The 18,193-nt window shown below is 43.4% G+C and overlaps 1 protein-coding gene across 3 annotated transcripts in view; it reads left to right on the forward strand.

Moving 5' to 3' along the window:
• CEP97 (centrosomal protein 97) overlaps positions 1 to 17,063 on the forward strand; it is a 29,510-nt gene extending 12,447 nt beyond the window's left edge. For all 3 annotated transcript variants that reach the window (XM_072136060.1, XM_072136061.1, XM_072136059.1), the window contains exons 6-11: positions 2,896 to 3,062; positions 3,230 to 3,394; positions 4,836 to 4,966; positions 5,624 to 6,311; positions 11,808 to 11,883; positions 14,665 to 17,063. In XM_072136060.1, coding sequence (XP_071992161.1) covers positions 2,896 to 3,062; positions 3,230 to 3,394; positions 4,836 to 4,966; positions 5,624 to 6,311; positions 11,808 to 11,883; positions 14,665 to 15,294 — 1,857 coding nt within the window. In that variant the 3' untranslated portion in view covers positions 15,295 to 17,063. The remainder of the gene's footprint in view (positions 1 to 2,895; positions 3,063 to 3,229; positions 3,395 to 4,835; positions 4,967 to 5,623; positions 6,312 to 11,807; positions 11,884 to 14,664) is intronic.
• Positions 17,064 to 18,193: the final 1,130 nt, after the last annotated feature.

Genomic DNA, 18,193 nt, shown 5'->3' on the forward strand with positions numbered 1-18,193 from the left:
GGGGGCAGGGGCTGGCAGGCTATATACTGGGGGATATGGGCTAACAGGATATATACTGGGGGCAGGGGCTGGCGGACTATATAATGGGGGGCTGGCTATATACTGGAGGCAGGGTCTGGCTGTATACTAGGGGGCATGGGCTGGTTGGCTTTATATTTGTGGGAAGGGGGCTGGCTGGCTGTATACTTGGGGGAAGGGGACTGGCTAGCTATATACTTGGGGGAAGGGGACTGGCTAGCTATATACTTGGGGGAAGGGGACTGGCTAGCTATATACTTTGGGGAAGGGGACTGGCTAGCTATATACATGGGGGAAGGGGATTGGCTAGCTATATACATGGGGGAAGGGGACTGGCTAGCTATATACTTGGGGGAAGGGGACTGGCTAGCTATATACTTGGGGGAAAGGGACTGGCTAGCTATATACTTGGAGGAAGGGGACTGGCTAGCTATATACTTGGAAGAAGGGGATTGGCTAGCTATATACTTGGGGGAAGGGGACTGGCTAGCTATATACTTGGAGGAAGAGGACTGGCTAGCTATGTATTCGGAGGAAGGGGATTGGCTAGCTATATACTTGGGGGAAGGGGACTGGCTACCTATATACTTGGGGGAAGGGGATTGGCTAGCTATATACTTGGGGGAAGGGGATTGGCTAGCTATATACATGGGGGAAGGGGACTGGCTAGCTATATACTTGGGGGAAGGGGACTGGCTAGCTATATACTTGGGGGAAAGGGACTGTATAGCTATATACTTGGAGGAAGAGGACTGGCTAGCTATGTATTCGGAGGAAGGGGATTGGCTAGCTATATACTTGGGGGAAGGGGACTGGCTACCTATATACTTGGGGGAAGGGGATTGGCTAGCTATATACTTGGGGGAAGGGGATTGGCTAGCTATATACATGGGGGAAGGGGACTGGCTAGCTATATACTTGGAAGAAGGGGATTGGCTAGCTATATACTTGGGGGAAGGGGACTGGCTAGCTATATACTTGGAGGAAGAGGACTGGCTAGCTATGTATTCGGAGGAAGGGGATTGGCTAGCTATATACTTGGGGGAAGGGGACTGGCTACCTATATACTTGGGGGAAGGGGATTGGCTAGCTATATACTTGGGGGAAGGGGATTGGCTAGCTATATACATGGGGGAAGGGGACTGGCTAGCTATATACTTGGGGGAAGGGGACTGGCTAGCTATATACTTGGGGGAAAGGGACTGTCTAGCTATATACTTGGGGGAAGGGGACTGGCTAGCTATATACTTGGAGGAAGAGGACTGGCTAGCTATGTATTCGGAGGAAGGGGATTGGCTAGCTATATACTTGGGGGAAGGGGACTGGCTACCTATATACTTGGGGGAAGGGGACTGGCTACCTATATACTTGGGGGAAGGGGACTGGCTACCTATATACTTGGGGGAAGGGGACTGGCTACCTATATACTTGGGGGAAGGGGACTGGCTACCTATATACTTGGGGGAAGGGGACTGGCTAGCTATATACTTGGGGGAAGGGGACTGGCTAGCTATATACTTGGGGGAAGGGGACTGGCTAGCTATATACTTGGGGGAAGGGGACTGGCTAGCTATATACTCGGGGGAAGGGGATTGGCTAGCTATATACTCGGGGGAAGAGGATTGGCTAGCTATATACTCGGAGGAAGGGGATTGGCTAGCTATATACTTGGGGGAAGGGGGCTGGCTAGCTATATACTTGGGGGAAGGGGACTGGCTTGCTATATACTTGGGGAAGGGGATTGGCTAGCTATATACTTGGGGGAAGGGGACTGGCTTGCTATATACTTGGGGGAAGGGGATTAGCTAGCTATATACTTGGGGGAAGGGGACTGGCTAGCTATATACTTGGGGGAAGGGGACTGGCTTGCTATATACTTGGGGGAAGGGGACTGGCTTGCTATATACTTGGGGGAAGGGGACTGGCTAGCTATATACTTGGGGGAAGGGGATTGGCTAGCTATATACTTGGGGGAAGGGGACTGGCTAGCTATATACTTGGGGCAAGGGGACTGGCTAGCTATATACTTGGGGGAAGGGGACTGGCTAGTTATATACTCGGAGGAAGGGGATTGGCTAGCTACATACTTGGGGGAAGGGGACTGGCTAGCTATATACTTGGGGGAAGGGGACTGGCTAGCTATATACTGGGGGATATGGGCTGGTCAGCTTTATACTGAGTGGGGGCTGTGACCAATGCATTTCCCACCCTAGGCTTATATTGAGTCAATAGGTTTTCCCATTTTTTTGTGTTAAAATTGGGTATCTCGGCATATACACTATGCACCCCATGATCTGTAAAGTGCTGCAGAATATGATGGCACGATGCCCCAATCACTTGGTTATACTTGCATAGAGTCAGAAGCAGTTGACTTTTTGCCTTTTGTATTGTACAGTCATGGCTGCCATTCACTCTGGGTGCTGCTTCTAGCTCAGTGCTTCTTGTTTATGATCGTGAGGGAACTGGATGCCCCCCCACACTGAGAAACTGAGGGTGCACCTTCAGTTAACACCTGGCCCACCCCCTTCAATCCCATCTGCTTTTACTATCCAGAACACAACTGGTTCTACTGGAAAATAGTTTCTGTAACATAACTATTGTGTTGCACAAAATACAAGTACCTGTTAAATGGAAATTGTTAGAATAGTTTCCCCATGGTTGTGTCTTTATTAATGGAGTGCACACTCCTTGAACTTTGCACTGCTTTTTTTTTTAACCTTGAGGACAGTAACTGTAAATCGCTGTGCTGTAAAGGAAAAGTCTTATTCATATATTAAATATAGCCATACAGCCCTGTGCGTAGATTGGCCAGTGCCTAAAGGTCAATATAGGTCGCAGATGCTGGGGTTAACCTTTCTCTTTTCTGCTCTATACTAGGTGTCATTCCTTGCAGGGCTCGCTGATCTGGAACAACTGTCCATCATGAATAATCCCTGTGTGATGGCCACTCCATCTATTCCTGGTTTTGACTACAGACCTTATATTGTCAGCTGGTGCTTGAATCTGAAAGTTTTAGATGGATATATAGTTTCTCAAAAGGAAAGGTAGGGTATAAATTTGCATGATGATAATTATACGAGTAAGTTTTTGTGTTTGCGGAGGAGACAGACTAGACCAATGAAGGCAGTAGTCTTCATTATGGGTTCTTATGCATTCTGTTTTGTATAGGAAGCAAAAAAAAGCATTAACTCTTCTCTTGCTTTCATTATAGCTTGAAAGCAGAGTGGCTTTACAGCCAAGGCAAAGGAAGATCATACCGCCCAGGTCAGCATGTTCCACTTGTGCAGTACTTAGCATCTGTTTGTCCTCTGACGGCTGCACATGGTCTTCAGACAGCAGAGGACGCCAAGCTGGAGAAAATATTAAGTAAACAAAGGTAAAGACTTTTAACATTAGATAGCTGGAATATTCCTGTCCTATTTCCTCCTTCACTATATCTTTCTGCAGATCACTATAATACAGGCCCCGACTTAAGGACACCCCTCTTACAGAAAAACCCTAGTTACAGACAGATCACTCTGCCCACTGTTACCTCTGGATGATTACTTTAGTCCCAGGCTGTAATGATCAGCTGTAAGGTGTCTTTAATAAAGCTTTTTAATAATTCTTGTTCCCGTGACAGCACAAAATTTTGAAAATCCAATTGTCACAGGGACAAAAAACTTTTTGTCTGGAGCTACAATTGTAAAATATACCTGTTCCGACTAACATACAAATTCAACTTAAAGGACACCTATCATCAGGTCTCTGTCACTAGTCCTGTCACTTCTACCTGTTGGAACAGCTCATAAGGATCCCATCCCAGCCTTTATCTAGTCAATCCATACATTAATCATTAATAAGGCTGGTCACATGGTCAGAGGCAGTGATGTCACCGCTGTTCCCCCTCCCCACTCCTCCCCCTGCTCATGTCTGTGTGTAATGTATAGTAAAGCATTGCTAGTGTGTCTGCTGACATGCTGCATCCTCCTAATACACAGACATCAGCTACACATGTACCTGACATGTTCTGCTGTAACATGGCTGCCTGGAGCTGTTGTATCTCTCCTATATACACACACAGGCTGCAGGGGGCGTGTCCAGCAGAACCAGGAAGCACATGGAGGAGCCATTACACCATTATACCTCACACCATTATACAGGCTGTCAGTCAAGCACTGGGGGTGTGGCTGTGCCTCCCACTCATGAATAAGGTGGACAGCTTAAATATGATAATGATGCATTGGACATCTCGTAGGTCATTTGCATACAGCTTTAGGACCTCATTGCTTAGGTTTACAGGCATGTAGAGGGACAATGAAGGGATAGGGGGAATGCTCTCTAATGGCAGTTTATGAAAATATATTTAGTTTAGGGGGTTAATTTGCCTGACGGGTTCTCTTAAAGAACAAACCTACAGAACCTTTCTTGTACCTTACTTGGAGACTGCCTGCATTTAGAAGACTCCCTGTATTTCAAGGATCTAATATGCATAAACATAGATTAATAGTAGATTGTTATGAAAACATTACTAAGAAAGCATCCTGCCCCCTAAATCTATTTCATTGCTCTGAAGAAGAGCTGTTCCCTACCTCGCAACACATCATATATTTAACTCCTGTTTTAATAAAAAATATTCCAGTCAGCTCCACTCATGTATTCTGGTGTCTGCGCCTCCATCTACAGTCATTGTGTAATCTTCAGTTCCAGGGACCTACAGTATTCATCATGTCATGTCATCATGTCACATACAAGCAACCAACAGAATTACCACTTACCAAATTTGTTATGTATTTGTTTTTCTGAACTGTATTATTGATATTCATGTCTTTGGTTAGGTTACATCAGAGACAATTAATGCACCAGATCCGTAGTGAGACCCATCTCTCCTCAACCCCCAATAAAATATCCTATAGTTCTGCTGAACAGCACAGCCCAACCAGAACTTTTCAGCGGTCTAATAATAGTGGTAAGTTGGTATACTTTCATTGTATTCTTCCCTCAGTGCTGCAGATCAGTAGCAGCTACGGCATTTAAAGGGCTATGACAGAGTCACTGGTAACTCCACTGACAACCTTATTTGTCTATTCCTCTATTCAATGGTTTGATACCAGGAATTTCAATATTCTTGATACTATGAAAGGTGTACTAAAATTTGATTATTTAGCATGAAGTGGCTAGGAAGTACAAGTGGCTACAGAAGTACACCTAAGGGCTCATTCAGATGGCCATGATCTGGCCACACCAATTGCAGCGAGACCACGGCCACAATAGAAGTATATGGCCCCCGGTCACGGCTTGACGTGCATACAGTTTAACTCCTCCATGACTCTGTCGGGCGCCTGTCTGCTTATGGAGGGGGAGGGGTGAAGAGTGCTCACCCCGTTTCCTCCCAGCCATATGCTTACCCATGATCTGGTCCAGGCAAGCACCCAGCCGTCTGAATGAGCCCTTAACGAGATTCCCCACTGCTGCCTCGATTCCTATCCCGAACTATCCACTCCACCCTCCTCCATCGTAAAAATGCTTTATGGATATGTTATCCTTATGCCTTTAATGTGACTGAATACTGTATAAACTTTTCTTTCTTTCATACACAAATGTACATCTTATTTTATTTTTCTAGAACCAATTGTCAAGGTGGACACATGGCTTAGTGCAAGTAATTCTGGAGACATCTCCTACACATCAAGAAACCTTTCCTCCAGTCCTGCCCAGTCTGGGCCATCACATTATAACAACCTATACCTTGAAGACATACAGACTGATGAAGACAAACTGAATAGTAGCCTTCTGTCCTCAGAGTCCATGTTCATGCCCGTTGCCCCTGGCCTATCCCCTGTGTCTCCCATTGTAGAGCATAGAGTACCTGGTATATCCGGGGACTTAAGTGGCGATAACACGGTAGCAGAAATGGGCAAAAGTATTTCTGAGAATTTCGTAAAACAGGAGAAAGTAAAAGAAGACAATGTTGGCACAAAAGTGAGCAGCTGCATCATTCCTGTAAGATCTACAGAGTGCGGGAAACAAAAAAGCAATAATCATTCATCCTCTTCTGACACTGTTATGGAGTTCATTCAGCCATCCAATGCCTCCTCTTCTTATAGTGACATGCTAGACGGCAAGGTGGTGCAGGTACCGGATAAAGACACAGACCGCTTCAATTTTATGAACAAAGCAGCAACTAAACTGCAGTCTTGTTGGAGAGGCTTCTATGCAAGAAGACATAACCCTAAAGTTAAAGAGGTACATTATGAAATCAGACTAAGCAGAATGCAGGAGCACATTGTCTTCCTCTCTCAAGAAGTCTCCAGGTATGTGTTGCTATTTATTAATGGACTGAAACTGTTAAGGATGCGGTTTTCTACAGTCTTTATGACTAGTTATCTATTGTATTCTGGAATGCTTACCTCTCATTTTTCATATAATATGAATATATATAAATAAGACATTTTCTAAATTGATGCTTTTAACAAAAATACAGCATTTCACAGATATAATTTAATCCTGTCTCTATCTGTCCTGGTGTACAGAATTTTGGTTGCCCCTGGACCTGACCCTGGATCTTCTGACTTTAGGGTTGGGAGGATGTATAGCTCTCCTGTCTGACACTGCACTGAGCTGAGCTCATTTCTGCCACTAACTCCTACCCCTGCATTCCAGGATCAGCTCACAAACACACAGACACTTATCAAGCTGTCTGAAAGTCAGGATATTTCTAGTTGCCCATGGCCACCAATCACAGCTCCCCTTTAAAATGTTCATGAGCACTGGTAGAATGAAAGCTGAGCTGTGATTGGTTGCCATGGGCATCTAGAAATATCCTGACCTTCAGACAGCTTGATAAATCTGCCTTACTGACTTCCTGCCGCCGCATGAGGAGATTAAAGCCACAGGCAGAACAGATCTTTATCCACAGGAAGGGAGGCACAGCAGAGCTATATGTATGAGCTGAGATTGTCATGTGTTATATGCATCTCATGGATCTCCTCATCTCTGATCTATCTCGTATCTCTTTCTAAGTATCAGATAATCTAACCACATTGTCAGCACACAGAACTAGAAGAATCATGAAGTGTCTGCTTAGAGAGTTCTTGCCCACACCCTGGAATTTTACATTGACCATCACTGAGTGACCAGAGCTAAAACAGCAATAAAATTGTGAAGTAAAGGGTTAAAAATTATCTTTATTGTGTAATCATCACTAGGGGATTGAAATTTGAGAATTTTCTTTCACGGACAAACCCCTTTAAGCCACGTTTGGTAAGTTGTGTACAGACAGCGAGGCATGCTAACCAATTCACTTTCCTTACATTGGAGTGAGCAGCATAAAAAAATAAAAAAAATTCTACATTTTGTGCAAATAAATCTTGCGCTGCCATCCAAACATTGAACAATGGAACTGAAGTGGTCAGTCTAGCAGACAGACACATGATTTAAACCCTACCCCTCCCGCCATGCCAGATATATGTAGAGGCTGTGGCCTTATGATATATGCGGTGGGGCAATTCTAGACCAGGTCTTGACTGGCATAGCATTACACTATAGCCTGCGCCCCCTAGTGTGCAGGCACACACCCTTCACGCCCACTTGATGTAAGGGGGTAAATAATTGCAATTCCTGGCGCACAGGATAGAAAACTGAGGTACAAGCTCGGATACATCTACCCCAGTCAGTATGACCTCATCCTGTCTTAGCTTTTGTCTTGCAAGAGGAAGAGCCAAAGGAAGTGGAGAAAAAAAATCATTGGTTTAAGATTTATACTACTGATTTATCCCAAGTGGAGGCCCAAAAGATGTTGGTTTCTCAATGTGGTTGTGATCAGAGTTATATGGGAGTGAGGTTCTGCAGTATATTACATATAACACCTTACCTGATACACTACAGTTTAATTTGGAGATTTTCATTAATTACCTGATTGTGTGTTTTGCATTCAAAATTACTATTCCAAGCAAATGGTAATAGAAAATAGGTAAGAAACCATATCCCATTTTCTACATGGTAATATACACTGGCAGTGACCAGTAGATGGCGCTCACGTCTTTCTCTTTACAGTTGTGTTTTAGAGAATGTTTCCCTGGTGGATAGTTGATGAATATTGGAGGGATTTATCATTTAGACCAAGGCTGAGGGTGCGCTCACATGTTTCTAGAGAAACGCATGCAATCAATTAAATTACTGTTAACACTTGTGTTTACAAAACACAAATCTTAACATCACCCTGAGGCTTCTTGGCATGTCCAGGAGCAGCAGGGCAGGTGGTAACAATAGCACATGGAGCAGCAGCAGAGCAACTAGACCGCGCTGCATTTGCACATTTTTACTAAACAGTTGTTTTACTTTCCTGACCATTATCATAACCTTAAAAGACACCTGCCATCAGGTCTGTGTCACTACTACCTGTTGGAGCAGCTCACAAGGATCCATCCCAGCCTTTATCTAGTCAATTCATACATTCATCATTGCAAAATCATCATTTCTTTATTATGTAAATGAGGCTGGTCACATGGTCAGAGGCAGTGATGTCACCCCTGTTACCCTGTTTGCCCATAATTGCTGTGCTGCACATGTACCTCTGAGAATAAATAATAATCCATTTTTGATTTATATAGCGCTAACATATTCTGTGGAGCTTTACACGGTATTGGGTACATATAAGGACAACAGGAATGAGGGTCCTGCTCAAAATTGCTTATAATCTATTGCTTCAAATGGAAAGTACCGCCCATCATACTAGTGAGATGGGACCAGGCCGTTCCCCGTGGAGATGCACTTATCATGTCTGTATTACCCTGGAGAATGCTGTTATAAGAAGAATCTTGTTAGACGTGTTTATGGGTTTCTATTTTTGGGATCAGAGATATATATAGTACATGCATGAGGATTACCGTAGTTTAACTATTTCTGCATTATCTGTGTCTCTTCATGACACTTTTAAGAATGATTTATCTATAGTGACAAACAAGGTCTCTTATGTTATTATAGCAGAGTCCATGGTGTAGAACCTCATGTATCTGTATCTATGGTTTGCTACCAGCATGTCCTTTGGATGTGTCTTTGCCAGTTATGTGTCTAAAGCTCATTGTCCACAAGCAAGTCCAGTATGAGAAACATGATCTATGCACTTGTAGGATTTCCCAGACTTAGCCGTGAATCAATGAGCAGAATGGACATGTCAAGTTCAGTTCATTGATTCTAGGTTTGGTCCAACACATCCCACAAGTGCACAGAGCGACTTTCTCAGACGGAACACCACTTCAACTGACGCCAAGTTCTGCTCTTTACAACAGACTTTATAATGCAGACTGACGCTCTTTTTTCCGTTATAATAAGCAGCATAGAGACTTGCGTACAGCCATGTAATTGGGAACGGATGGTAGATGGAAGAACTTCTGTTCAACTTCTTAGGTGTCCATTATTTTCTTCCATAACGGAATAGAGCAATGGGCACTACTACCAGTGGTGTGACTTTTGCCGTACCTGTATACAGGCAGTCCCCGACTTAAGCACACTCAACTTACAGACCTCTCTCCCCACTGTGATCTTTGGTGGAGCTCTATGGATGCATTACATTAGTCCCAGGCTACAATGCTCGGCTAAAAGGTGTCTGTAATTACGTTTTATTGATAATCCCTCTACCCCTTACAGCACAAAATCCGATTGTCACTTGGAAAAAATAAATATTTTGTCTGCAGCTACTATTATAAAATATACAGTTCCGACTTGCAACTTAACAGACCTAAAGAACTTTTCTTGTACGTAACCCGGGGACTGCCTGTATACAGCTCCACATTGCTTTGTAATCAAACTAAAGTAACAAGAAAGAAAAATGTTTTTAAGGTTAAAATTTTAAAAGTTTTCCCCACTTGTCGTAGGTGCTGTTAATATTACTGTGATGTATACCATCCTCTCTTGTCCTTGGGTTAGACATGATAGGATCCTAGCAATTTGCCAGAATGCTATTTAATTGATACTTGACTTTTTCATTAAGGCTGAATTCACATGCAGTGTTTGAGTGTAACAATGCATCTGTACCCAGCCGGTTTCCACATGCTTCTATGGCCTGTGTGGCTTCTGTAGAATACAGGCAAGATGGCTGCCCTGTAGTCCTGTACAGCATTGCCTGTTCATGCCCCATTGCCCTTGTAATCGCGCATGACTTCATTTATATAATGACTTTTCTGATTGTGCCTTCTCTCACGCTGAGTACCTGCTTTCTATTTTTAGTCTTGGCGCTATATATAGAAAGCCTGTTTACACACTGTAAGAATATTTCCTCCATTTCTGCGTTCTTTATGTCATTGTCAGTCATGTTTTGGAACACATAATACTGTCCTGTCATGTCTCATTGTTTACAGTAATGGTTTCCATCTATATTTATCCCTGGTTATCTATGGTTTTAGCTGGCAGCGTGTAATATGTGTCAATTGCCAGCGATGTAAAGGTAACAAGTAATAGCAAAAGAATGTTGCCAAGTTAGTTACTGATGGTAATTTTGCTGGGATACTGACTTACTAATACTGATCAATGGAGGTCCAGCTGCCTTGAGCGTCTTATTCCTAAGGGTGATGTCACACGTGCCGCTTTGTCTGCATTTGCAAACGCAGACAAAGCTGCACATACCGGAGCGGCCTGATCGTATCGGCGTTTCTATGGAAACGCCTGCGGCTCGTTCCCGATTGCATAGAAACGCCGATGCGATCAGGCCGCAGCCCGCCCCTGTGGGTGCAGCTTTGTCTGCGTTTGCAAATGCAGACAAAGCAGTACGTGTGGCACCAGCCTAAGGGACTGGGTTTTTCGATTTGCACTTGTTGCAGGATGGGAAGTCAATCTCCTGTTTAGTAAACTGAAGGGGGGCTCATGTTCACCTGCTATTTACAATATCTTTACACTATGCTTACATAAACATGGTGGAAATTTAACCTTAAATTTAACACAACGTGTGAATGGAGCCTTAGCATTTGTAACAGGTGAAGGTGTCCTGATGTAAATAGGGTGTGCAAGAATTTGGATACTTGCTACTCATACGATGGGCAGACACGGCCGCAATGTACACTAGAAACACCGAAGCGCTCCGGCATATTCATAAGGGGTGGTCCGAGGCGCTGCTTCTTCCCCGGACCGCCCCTCCCTCTCCATAGGCCAGCGGTGACTTCCGCGTAGTCACCGCCCCTAAACCCGCCCCCTCATGAATAAATCATGAATGAATTTCTAGTGTACAGCGCAGCAGTGTCTACTAGCGTTATCAGAGGTGTCCGATAACACTATCACTGTAACACTGCTGAGTCTGTTTTAGCACTAGGGGCTGCTCACTTTAGTTTATAGATGACGGGTTCTCTTTAAGTCGGGGACCGCCTGTATAGCAGCATTAATTCCATGATGTTGTAAATCAGAGGTTCACATAATACAAGAACAAATGAAAGTACAAAATACAAACACTACAGAGATCGGAAGCAGAAGGGGGTCATAGTAGACAAGTAAGTGTTGTCATTTGATAACCCTGTCACACACTATTAGAAATCATGTAGACATGTCCTGACTTCTGTGATTTGAATGTATAATGTTATTTTGCACCATCAATAATGTGGTGTCTTTAGAGACGGATGTTTTTGTTATGGAGCTAGGTATTATGGGGCACAATTGGAACCAATTGTTTGATCCGGTGTACTGTTTGGTATATATTGTATACGCTGCCTACTGTACTGTATTCCATTATTTCTGAAAAACACTCTAATAAAAATTTACAGTTATAAAAAAAAGAAATGACGTGGAACAACACTGCATAATAATTCCTTTTATTTGGACTTTAGGCTGAAGAAAGAAAGAGATGAAGAGCGGGTGCAGAGGCTTGTACAAGAGGAAGCAATTCGATACTTATGGGATCAGGTAGGTTTGTTAACAACAATGGGGGAATTTTAAATGATTAAACACCCAAATTCTTAGACACTTTTCGTACCACACTTCACATCACTGTTGTTAAGTAGTAGTAGAAGCAGCTACCCTGTAGTCAACCCTTTTCCATACCTTGCAACATGAGTAACAATATGCACATTGCAGGTTATTGGTGACATAAAGCAAAAAACTATTTAATTTGGAATCGTAGATCCAAATTGAAGTTACCGTATATGCTGGAGTATAAGCCAACCCAAGTAATAGCCGAGGCCCCTAATTTTACCACCAAAAACTGGGAAAACCTATTGAATCAAGTATTAGCCGATGGTGGGAAATGCATTGGTCACAGCCCCTCCAGTATATAGCCAGCAGGCACCCAGTATTATATAGCCACCCCCCTGTAGTATACGGCCAGCCTGCCCCCTGTAGTATACGGCCAGCCTGCCCCCTGTAGTATACGGCCAGCCTGCCCCCTGTAGTATACGGCCAGCCTGCCCCCTGTAGTATACGGCCAGCCTGCCCCCTGTAGTATACGGCCAGCCTGCCCCCTGTAGTATACGGCCAGCCTGTCCCCTGTAGTATACGGCCAGCCCAGCCTTCCCCCTGTAGTTTACAGCCAGCCTGCCCCCTGTAGTATACGGCCAGCCTGTCCCCTGTAGTATACGGCCAGCCTGCCCCCTGTAGTATACGGCCAGCCTGCCCCCTGTAGTATACGGCCAGCCTGCCCCCTGTAGTATACGGCCAGCCTGTCCCCTGTAGTATACGGCCAGCCCAGCCTTCCCCCTGTAGTTTACAGCCAGCCTGCCCCCTGTAGTATACGGCCAGCCTGTCCCCTGTAGTATACGGCCAGCCTGCCCCCTGTAGTATACGGCCAGCCTGCCCCCTGTAGTATACGGCCAGCCTGCCCCCTGTAGTATACGGCCAGCCAGCCCCCAGTAGTATACAGCCAGCCCCCGGTAGTTTACTATGAGCTCATTGGACCTTGTCTTGTAGGTTAATGTTACATATAAATACTGTCATATAGGCTCCTTGCCTGGAGGGGGAGCTGGTGGGTTCAGGTTGGCTAACACTGTCATTCGGGTCTCCTGTAGTGGTACTTTGCTCTTGTTGTGAAATCATGTATTAATAAAATATTTATGGTTTTTGGCATGTCCTTGTAATTTTTCTCTGTGTTGGTCTAGCAAAATTGACATGCACTTACCCAGACATTTGTATTTGGGTTGTGCTGGCCCCATCCTCTAGTTTGTGATTTATATAAGTCTATGGCAATTTTGTCAGTGACCATTTAAAAAAAGACCACACATGACCTATTGCAGTGGCCAAGGGAACTTTATTCCCAACTACTGTGCCCCCCTCCATCCTGTGTGATAATCTTGGCTTTGTAGAAGTAAAAATGTTATCGATAAATTTTCATTTGATGCAAATCTAGTGTATTATTTCTTTCAACTTCCACATGATGATACATTTGATGGGGTTTATTGATGCTGGGACTGTTCACACACAGGATCTTATTGATTAGAAGTTTCCTTGCTTATAGCTCACAATTAAAGGGGTGTTCCCATCTGGGCATTCACATTTAATTAAATTCATTTGCAGTATGTAAACATTTCTTCAATTGGATGTTCCTGTGTGAAGATAATTTCTCATAAATGTAGTCATATTGTCCCTTAGAAACGAGATAGCTTCCTCGGATACGACCACCTCACATTTTGGCAGCAGTGGCCAGACATCCGCTATTGAGCCCTGCCTGACCACATGGATTCAGCGATCATTACTACAGGACGGCTGTGGGACAATCAGTAACTCTTTAGACATTTAATATTGAGAAACCTTTTGTTTCCTTGTGCAATCCCTCCAGGAGAGGTGGCCGTATCCAAGTACACAGTCTTGTTTCTAAGGGGCCATATAACTACATTTATGATAAATTATCTTCAAACAGGAACATTTTTTTTTTTATAACATCCAATTGAAGATATGTTTATATATGGCAGATTAATGAAACTGAATGTGAATGCTCAGACGAGAATACCCCTTTAATGCCTCCACTCCTTACCACATACATGTTAACATTCCTCAATGTGTATTGGTGCACATCAGAAATTATGGTTTGGGTGTTTTCAGGATTAGGGATCCAATCCCAAATAATGTGTAAATGTACACCAAGCGCACCAATATGCGATTTAAGAATTTTAATTAATCCTACGTCCAGTTTCACATATGAATGTTTTCGTCTGACGTAGCAGCCTTTCTCATATACTAAGGCCGGCAGGTAATGGAGGGAGAGCAAAAGCGTGGGCGCCTGTATAGCACTGCTGTTCTCCTGAGTATGGTGCGTCCAACATTTAGGCTGCTTTCACACGAACAGATGCTACAGCGGGACCTTGGCTTAGGATATGTACGGCTAGAGATGTGGAGGGGTGAGTGCTCCTCAACCCTTCCCTCTCCATAGAGAGGTGTGCTGCTGGACCATACATATGCTAGAGCACGCTCTATCTTTTTTTGGCACTGGCATGGCACAGTGACATGTGTGTGCTCACCGAGCTTTGTACAATGCAATCCTGTGGCGGCCATATGCTACATGCAGCAAGCATACAGATGCCATATAGGGTCTTGTGAAAGGGGCCTTAATGTGATCGCTCAAGGGGAATAGTATCTATGACATAATTGGGATAATTACACAGTGTTATACAGTGGTTTACATTTTCAGAGGATATTGTCTATTGATGAGTAAAGGAACAATACAACAAGTTTTATTTTCATTTTGTGTCCACTCAGGTTCGGTCTATTCAGGAATGGCAAAGTAAAGTAAGTGTCCAGAAGGATAACTGTCCAAGGTCTGATGTCTGTCCATCTGAGACATCGGCACAGCAGCCGTCTTCAGACAAAGGTGACATAATGGACAGGAAAGCCACCCCTGACATCCCAGACTCTGGTTTCCACTCCATTAAGACTTCTCATCAGGAAACCAGTGCTTCTGAAAAGAGCTCCACCGAGGGCAGTGCATCTTCTGAGCAGTCCTTGGAAACAGTAAGACATTACCAACAATTATTACCCGATTTCATAGAGGATCAGGGGACAGAAGCCCAAGGTGAAAGTGAAAGTAGCAAAGACGACTCCAGCACAGACCACGACAACAGTCTCCTGCAGCAGTATCTAAATAAGGTGGAGCAACTGGAGCAGGCGGAGGACAGCACAAGTGTTAGTGATGTGACTGAGGAAAGTAGACCTGAAATTACCAACAGCTCAGTAAACTCTGATTTCCTCTCCAGTAGCTGCAGTCATGATTATGAGGAAGCGAAAAAGGAAGAATCTGAACATGAAGACATCTGCCAGTCCTCTGGCCAGAGCTTACTCGGATCACAGGACACTGGTACTGAGGCTGCAGAAGGAGAATTGCAGCAGTAAAGAACATGTCCTCCTGCTTCATCTGTGTATTGATTAGAATATGGAAGCCGAAATATAGCTGGAATATTCCGACAATGAAGATCATCAAACAGGTCAGGTTGGAAAGGTCTAAGAGTAAAAAGGGTCACAGCAAGTTGACTTGCTCCAAAGTCCAATGCATACATTGCTTTCCATTCAAAATCCTTGTAAGAGTTAACAGGCAGCACATATCCCATAGTCTTCATCTTTTCTACATCATATCACTTTTCAGCATGTTGTTGTGTGCACTTCTGTCATGTCTGTGGGTATAATATTCATTAAGTAAAATACTGTGAATATGAGAAGTGGCACAAACTGTTTTGCTGAACAAAAACTGGAAATCTGGACCTCGGCATGCGTTACAGGAGACCAATCTTTCCTAACAGAGACCATGAAAATATGGCTGCCAGGGCATGCAGCTCATCACAATGGGGGAAGATGTCGCCAGGCAGGGGATACTTTACCTTTACATGGCATAAATTCCCATCTGCTGGTACAGACTGGCTTTCTGGTCTGCTCATACAAAGGGCCAAGAATAATAAAAAAGCAGATGGAGAGGAGCAGTCAGTATCTGCATGAGCTTCTTTAACGTGTCCCATTGATTTTCCAAGGCACTGAACTCCTCATATCTGCAAGCGATATCTCCACATACATAACTTAAAGCCTGGATAAAAATACATAATGTACCCTTCGTTGAATTCATGGATGGAATACATGATATCTGTCATGATGCATTATTGGTCCAGGTAAGTTCTCTATAGAGTGTTCTGAAATACAGGTGGTCCTCTACTTAAGAACACCCAAATTACAGACATCTAGTTGTAGAACAGCAAGACCACTCTGCAAGTTCAGTGCCTAAGGAAGACCTGATTGGACAGTGTCAGAGAAGATTAGCATATACACACGCCCCCACCCCTGCTCTGACGATCCGCTACATTGAATAGTCAGAGAACGGTGCTCATATCTCGGTAACAGTGGGGGCGTGGAATACAATTAAAAAGTGCCCCTGAATCAGTGAGCAAGTCCCTACATTCGGGTATGTTAAAGTTAATAGGTTTGGGCTGGTGAAAGGTCCTCTCTTTTTGTGATGGCTAAAGGAACTATTTTTTACACATGAGATGACCTTCAGAGATGTCCTCATTGCTTCTGTCCTTGCATGCGCTGCTTTGATCAGTGGAGCTTGTCACAATGTAAGTGTATGTTTTATTACGCTATTTTTATATTATTCATGCAGCTCATCTTAGGGCTTTTCCATGTTATTGTCAATCTTGCACTGATGTAAATGTCTATAGGAGGTATGAGCATGTTGGTTGGCAATGACATACTAGGAAATAGCTGGTCCACACTATGCAATTCTCTATAACTGAATGCTCAGCCTCACCATGCAGTCATAGAAGAACATAGATTGCTGGTTAATATTAGACCCTGCTCCAAGCCACCAGCAAGGGTTTCCATCACTTGACAGAAAGAATGGCAGCGAATGTAGCCGGTCACACTCTGGTTGAGTCTTTAAAGTCGTGAGTGTGAACAGAACCTAAATGAACTTCCTAGTATACTATGAGATGCAAGGCTATCAGGATAATATTTTAAAGAAGAAAGGAATATTTTGTAAGAAATTGCTGACGAGTGGGCATAGAAAGCATGTATTATTTATATCCTTATTTTATCACATATAGTGTGTATTTTTTTAGTGTGTAAATCTGTTTTTCATTTCCAACAGTGAATAAAGCATCTGATAAAAAAGCAAATAATTAAAGGTTATTTTTGTAATCTGACCATTGTCTTGTCATCCTTTACCTCATTTATTTTTTCAGATAAAGTTCACATGAGATAACATTTTTAAGCATAGAAAGGCTAAAGAGTTGCGTAAATTTTGGTGACACATCGAGGACTCATGTCCTTATGACGTAGCTGGATTTCCTAAGAAGATCTAGTGACTGCTTAAAACTTTTAACTACAAGGATTGTGCTGTGGCTTTAAAATAGATTCCATAGTGATTTCCATAGTTTACAGATTAAATTTATCTTTTAATGCACAATCATTTTTCATGAAAATGCTTTTATTTTTATATGCTTACTAAATGCTGAAACTAAGAGGACGCTCAACTGTGGATGAAGATTGATAACAGTGTGATAACAGACTGCTGTGCAGCTAAAGAATGTAAGGCTCCCTGGGCTGATTAACGATACTACCCACTCCAGGGAAAGAGACGTCTTTTGTTTCTGTGATGCCCATGTGATAATTTACTAACCAATGAACTATGGACATTACTTCTTATCTGTAACTAAACAAGCCCAGGTCCTGCCCCACTGAAAGTTCTGTATAATCCTTTGTGATGCAAATAAAGCATCTCACATCTGCCTAGCTTTGCATAGCATCAGTGTTCCGCAGAGATTGAGATATTATACCATACTTTTGTCTTAGTTTGATTTCTTTTAGCTCAAGTTGTGGATTTCATTATTAATTAGAGAACCTGAGGTTGTGTGAACAGGGGCAGAACTTGACAAAATCCACAATGATAAACCGGGGACACTACTTACTCATAGATCCAGGCACTGTGATGTAGTACTCTTCTTATATTTGTTATCCATGGCCTCCTTCCTTCTAAACTCAACATTTAAAATTATGCTATTGAGCCTGAAGGGCTCTGGTGGGTGTAACTAGAGCCCCTCTGTTCTGTAGCTTCACAGGCTGTTACAATGAGCATATCAAATCTCCCAAACTTCCTGCTGCTGTTGCTAGATTATAGAGATAGAAAGCAGGGGGAGGGTGATCATTATAACAGCCTGTGAATCTGCAGCACTGAGGGGTTCTTATAACCCCTCCAGAGCCCTGTGAGGTCCATTAGCATATTTTAGCAAGTTGCATTTGGGAAATAGGC

Source organism: Engystomops pustulosus, chromosome 2, assembly GCF_040894005.1.
Source record: "Engystomops pustulosus chromosome 2, aEngPut4.maternal, whole genome shotgun sequence".
NCBI lineage: Eukaryota > Metazoa > Chordata > Amphibia > Anura > Leptodactylidae > Engystomops > Engystomops pustulosus.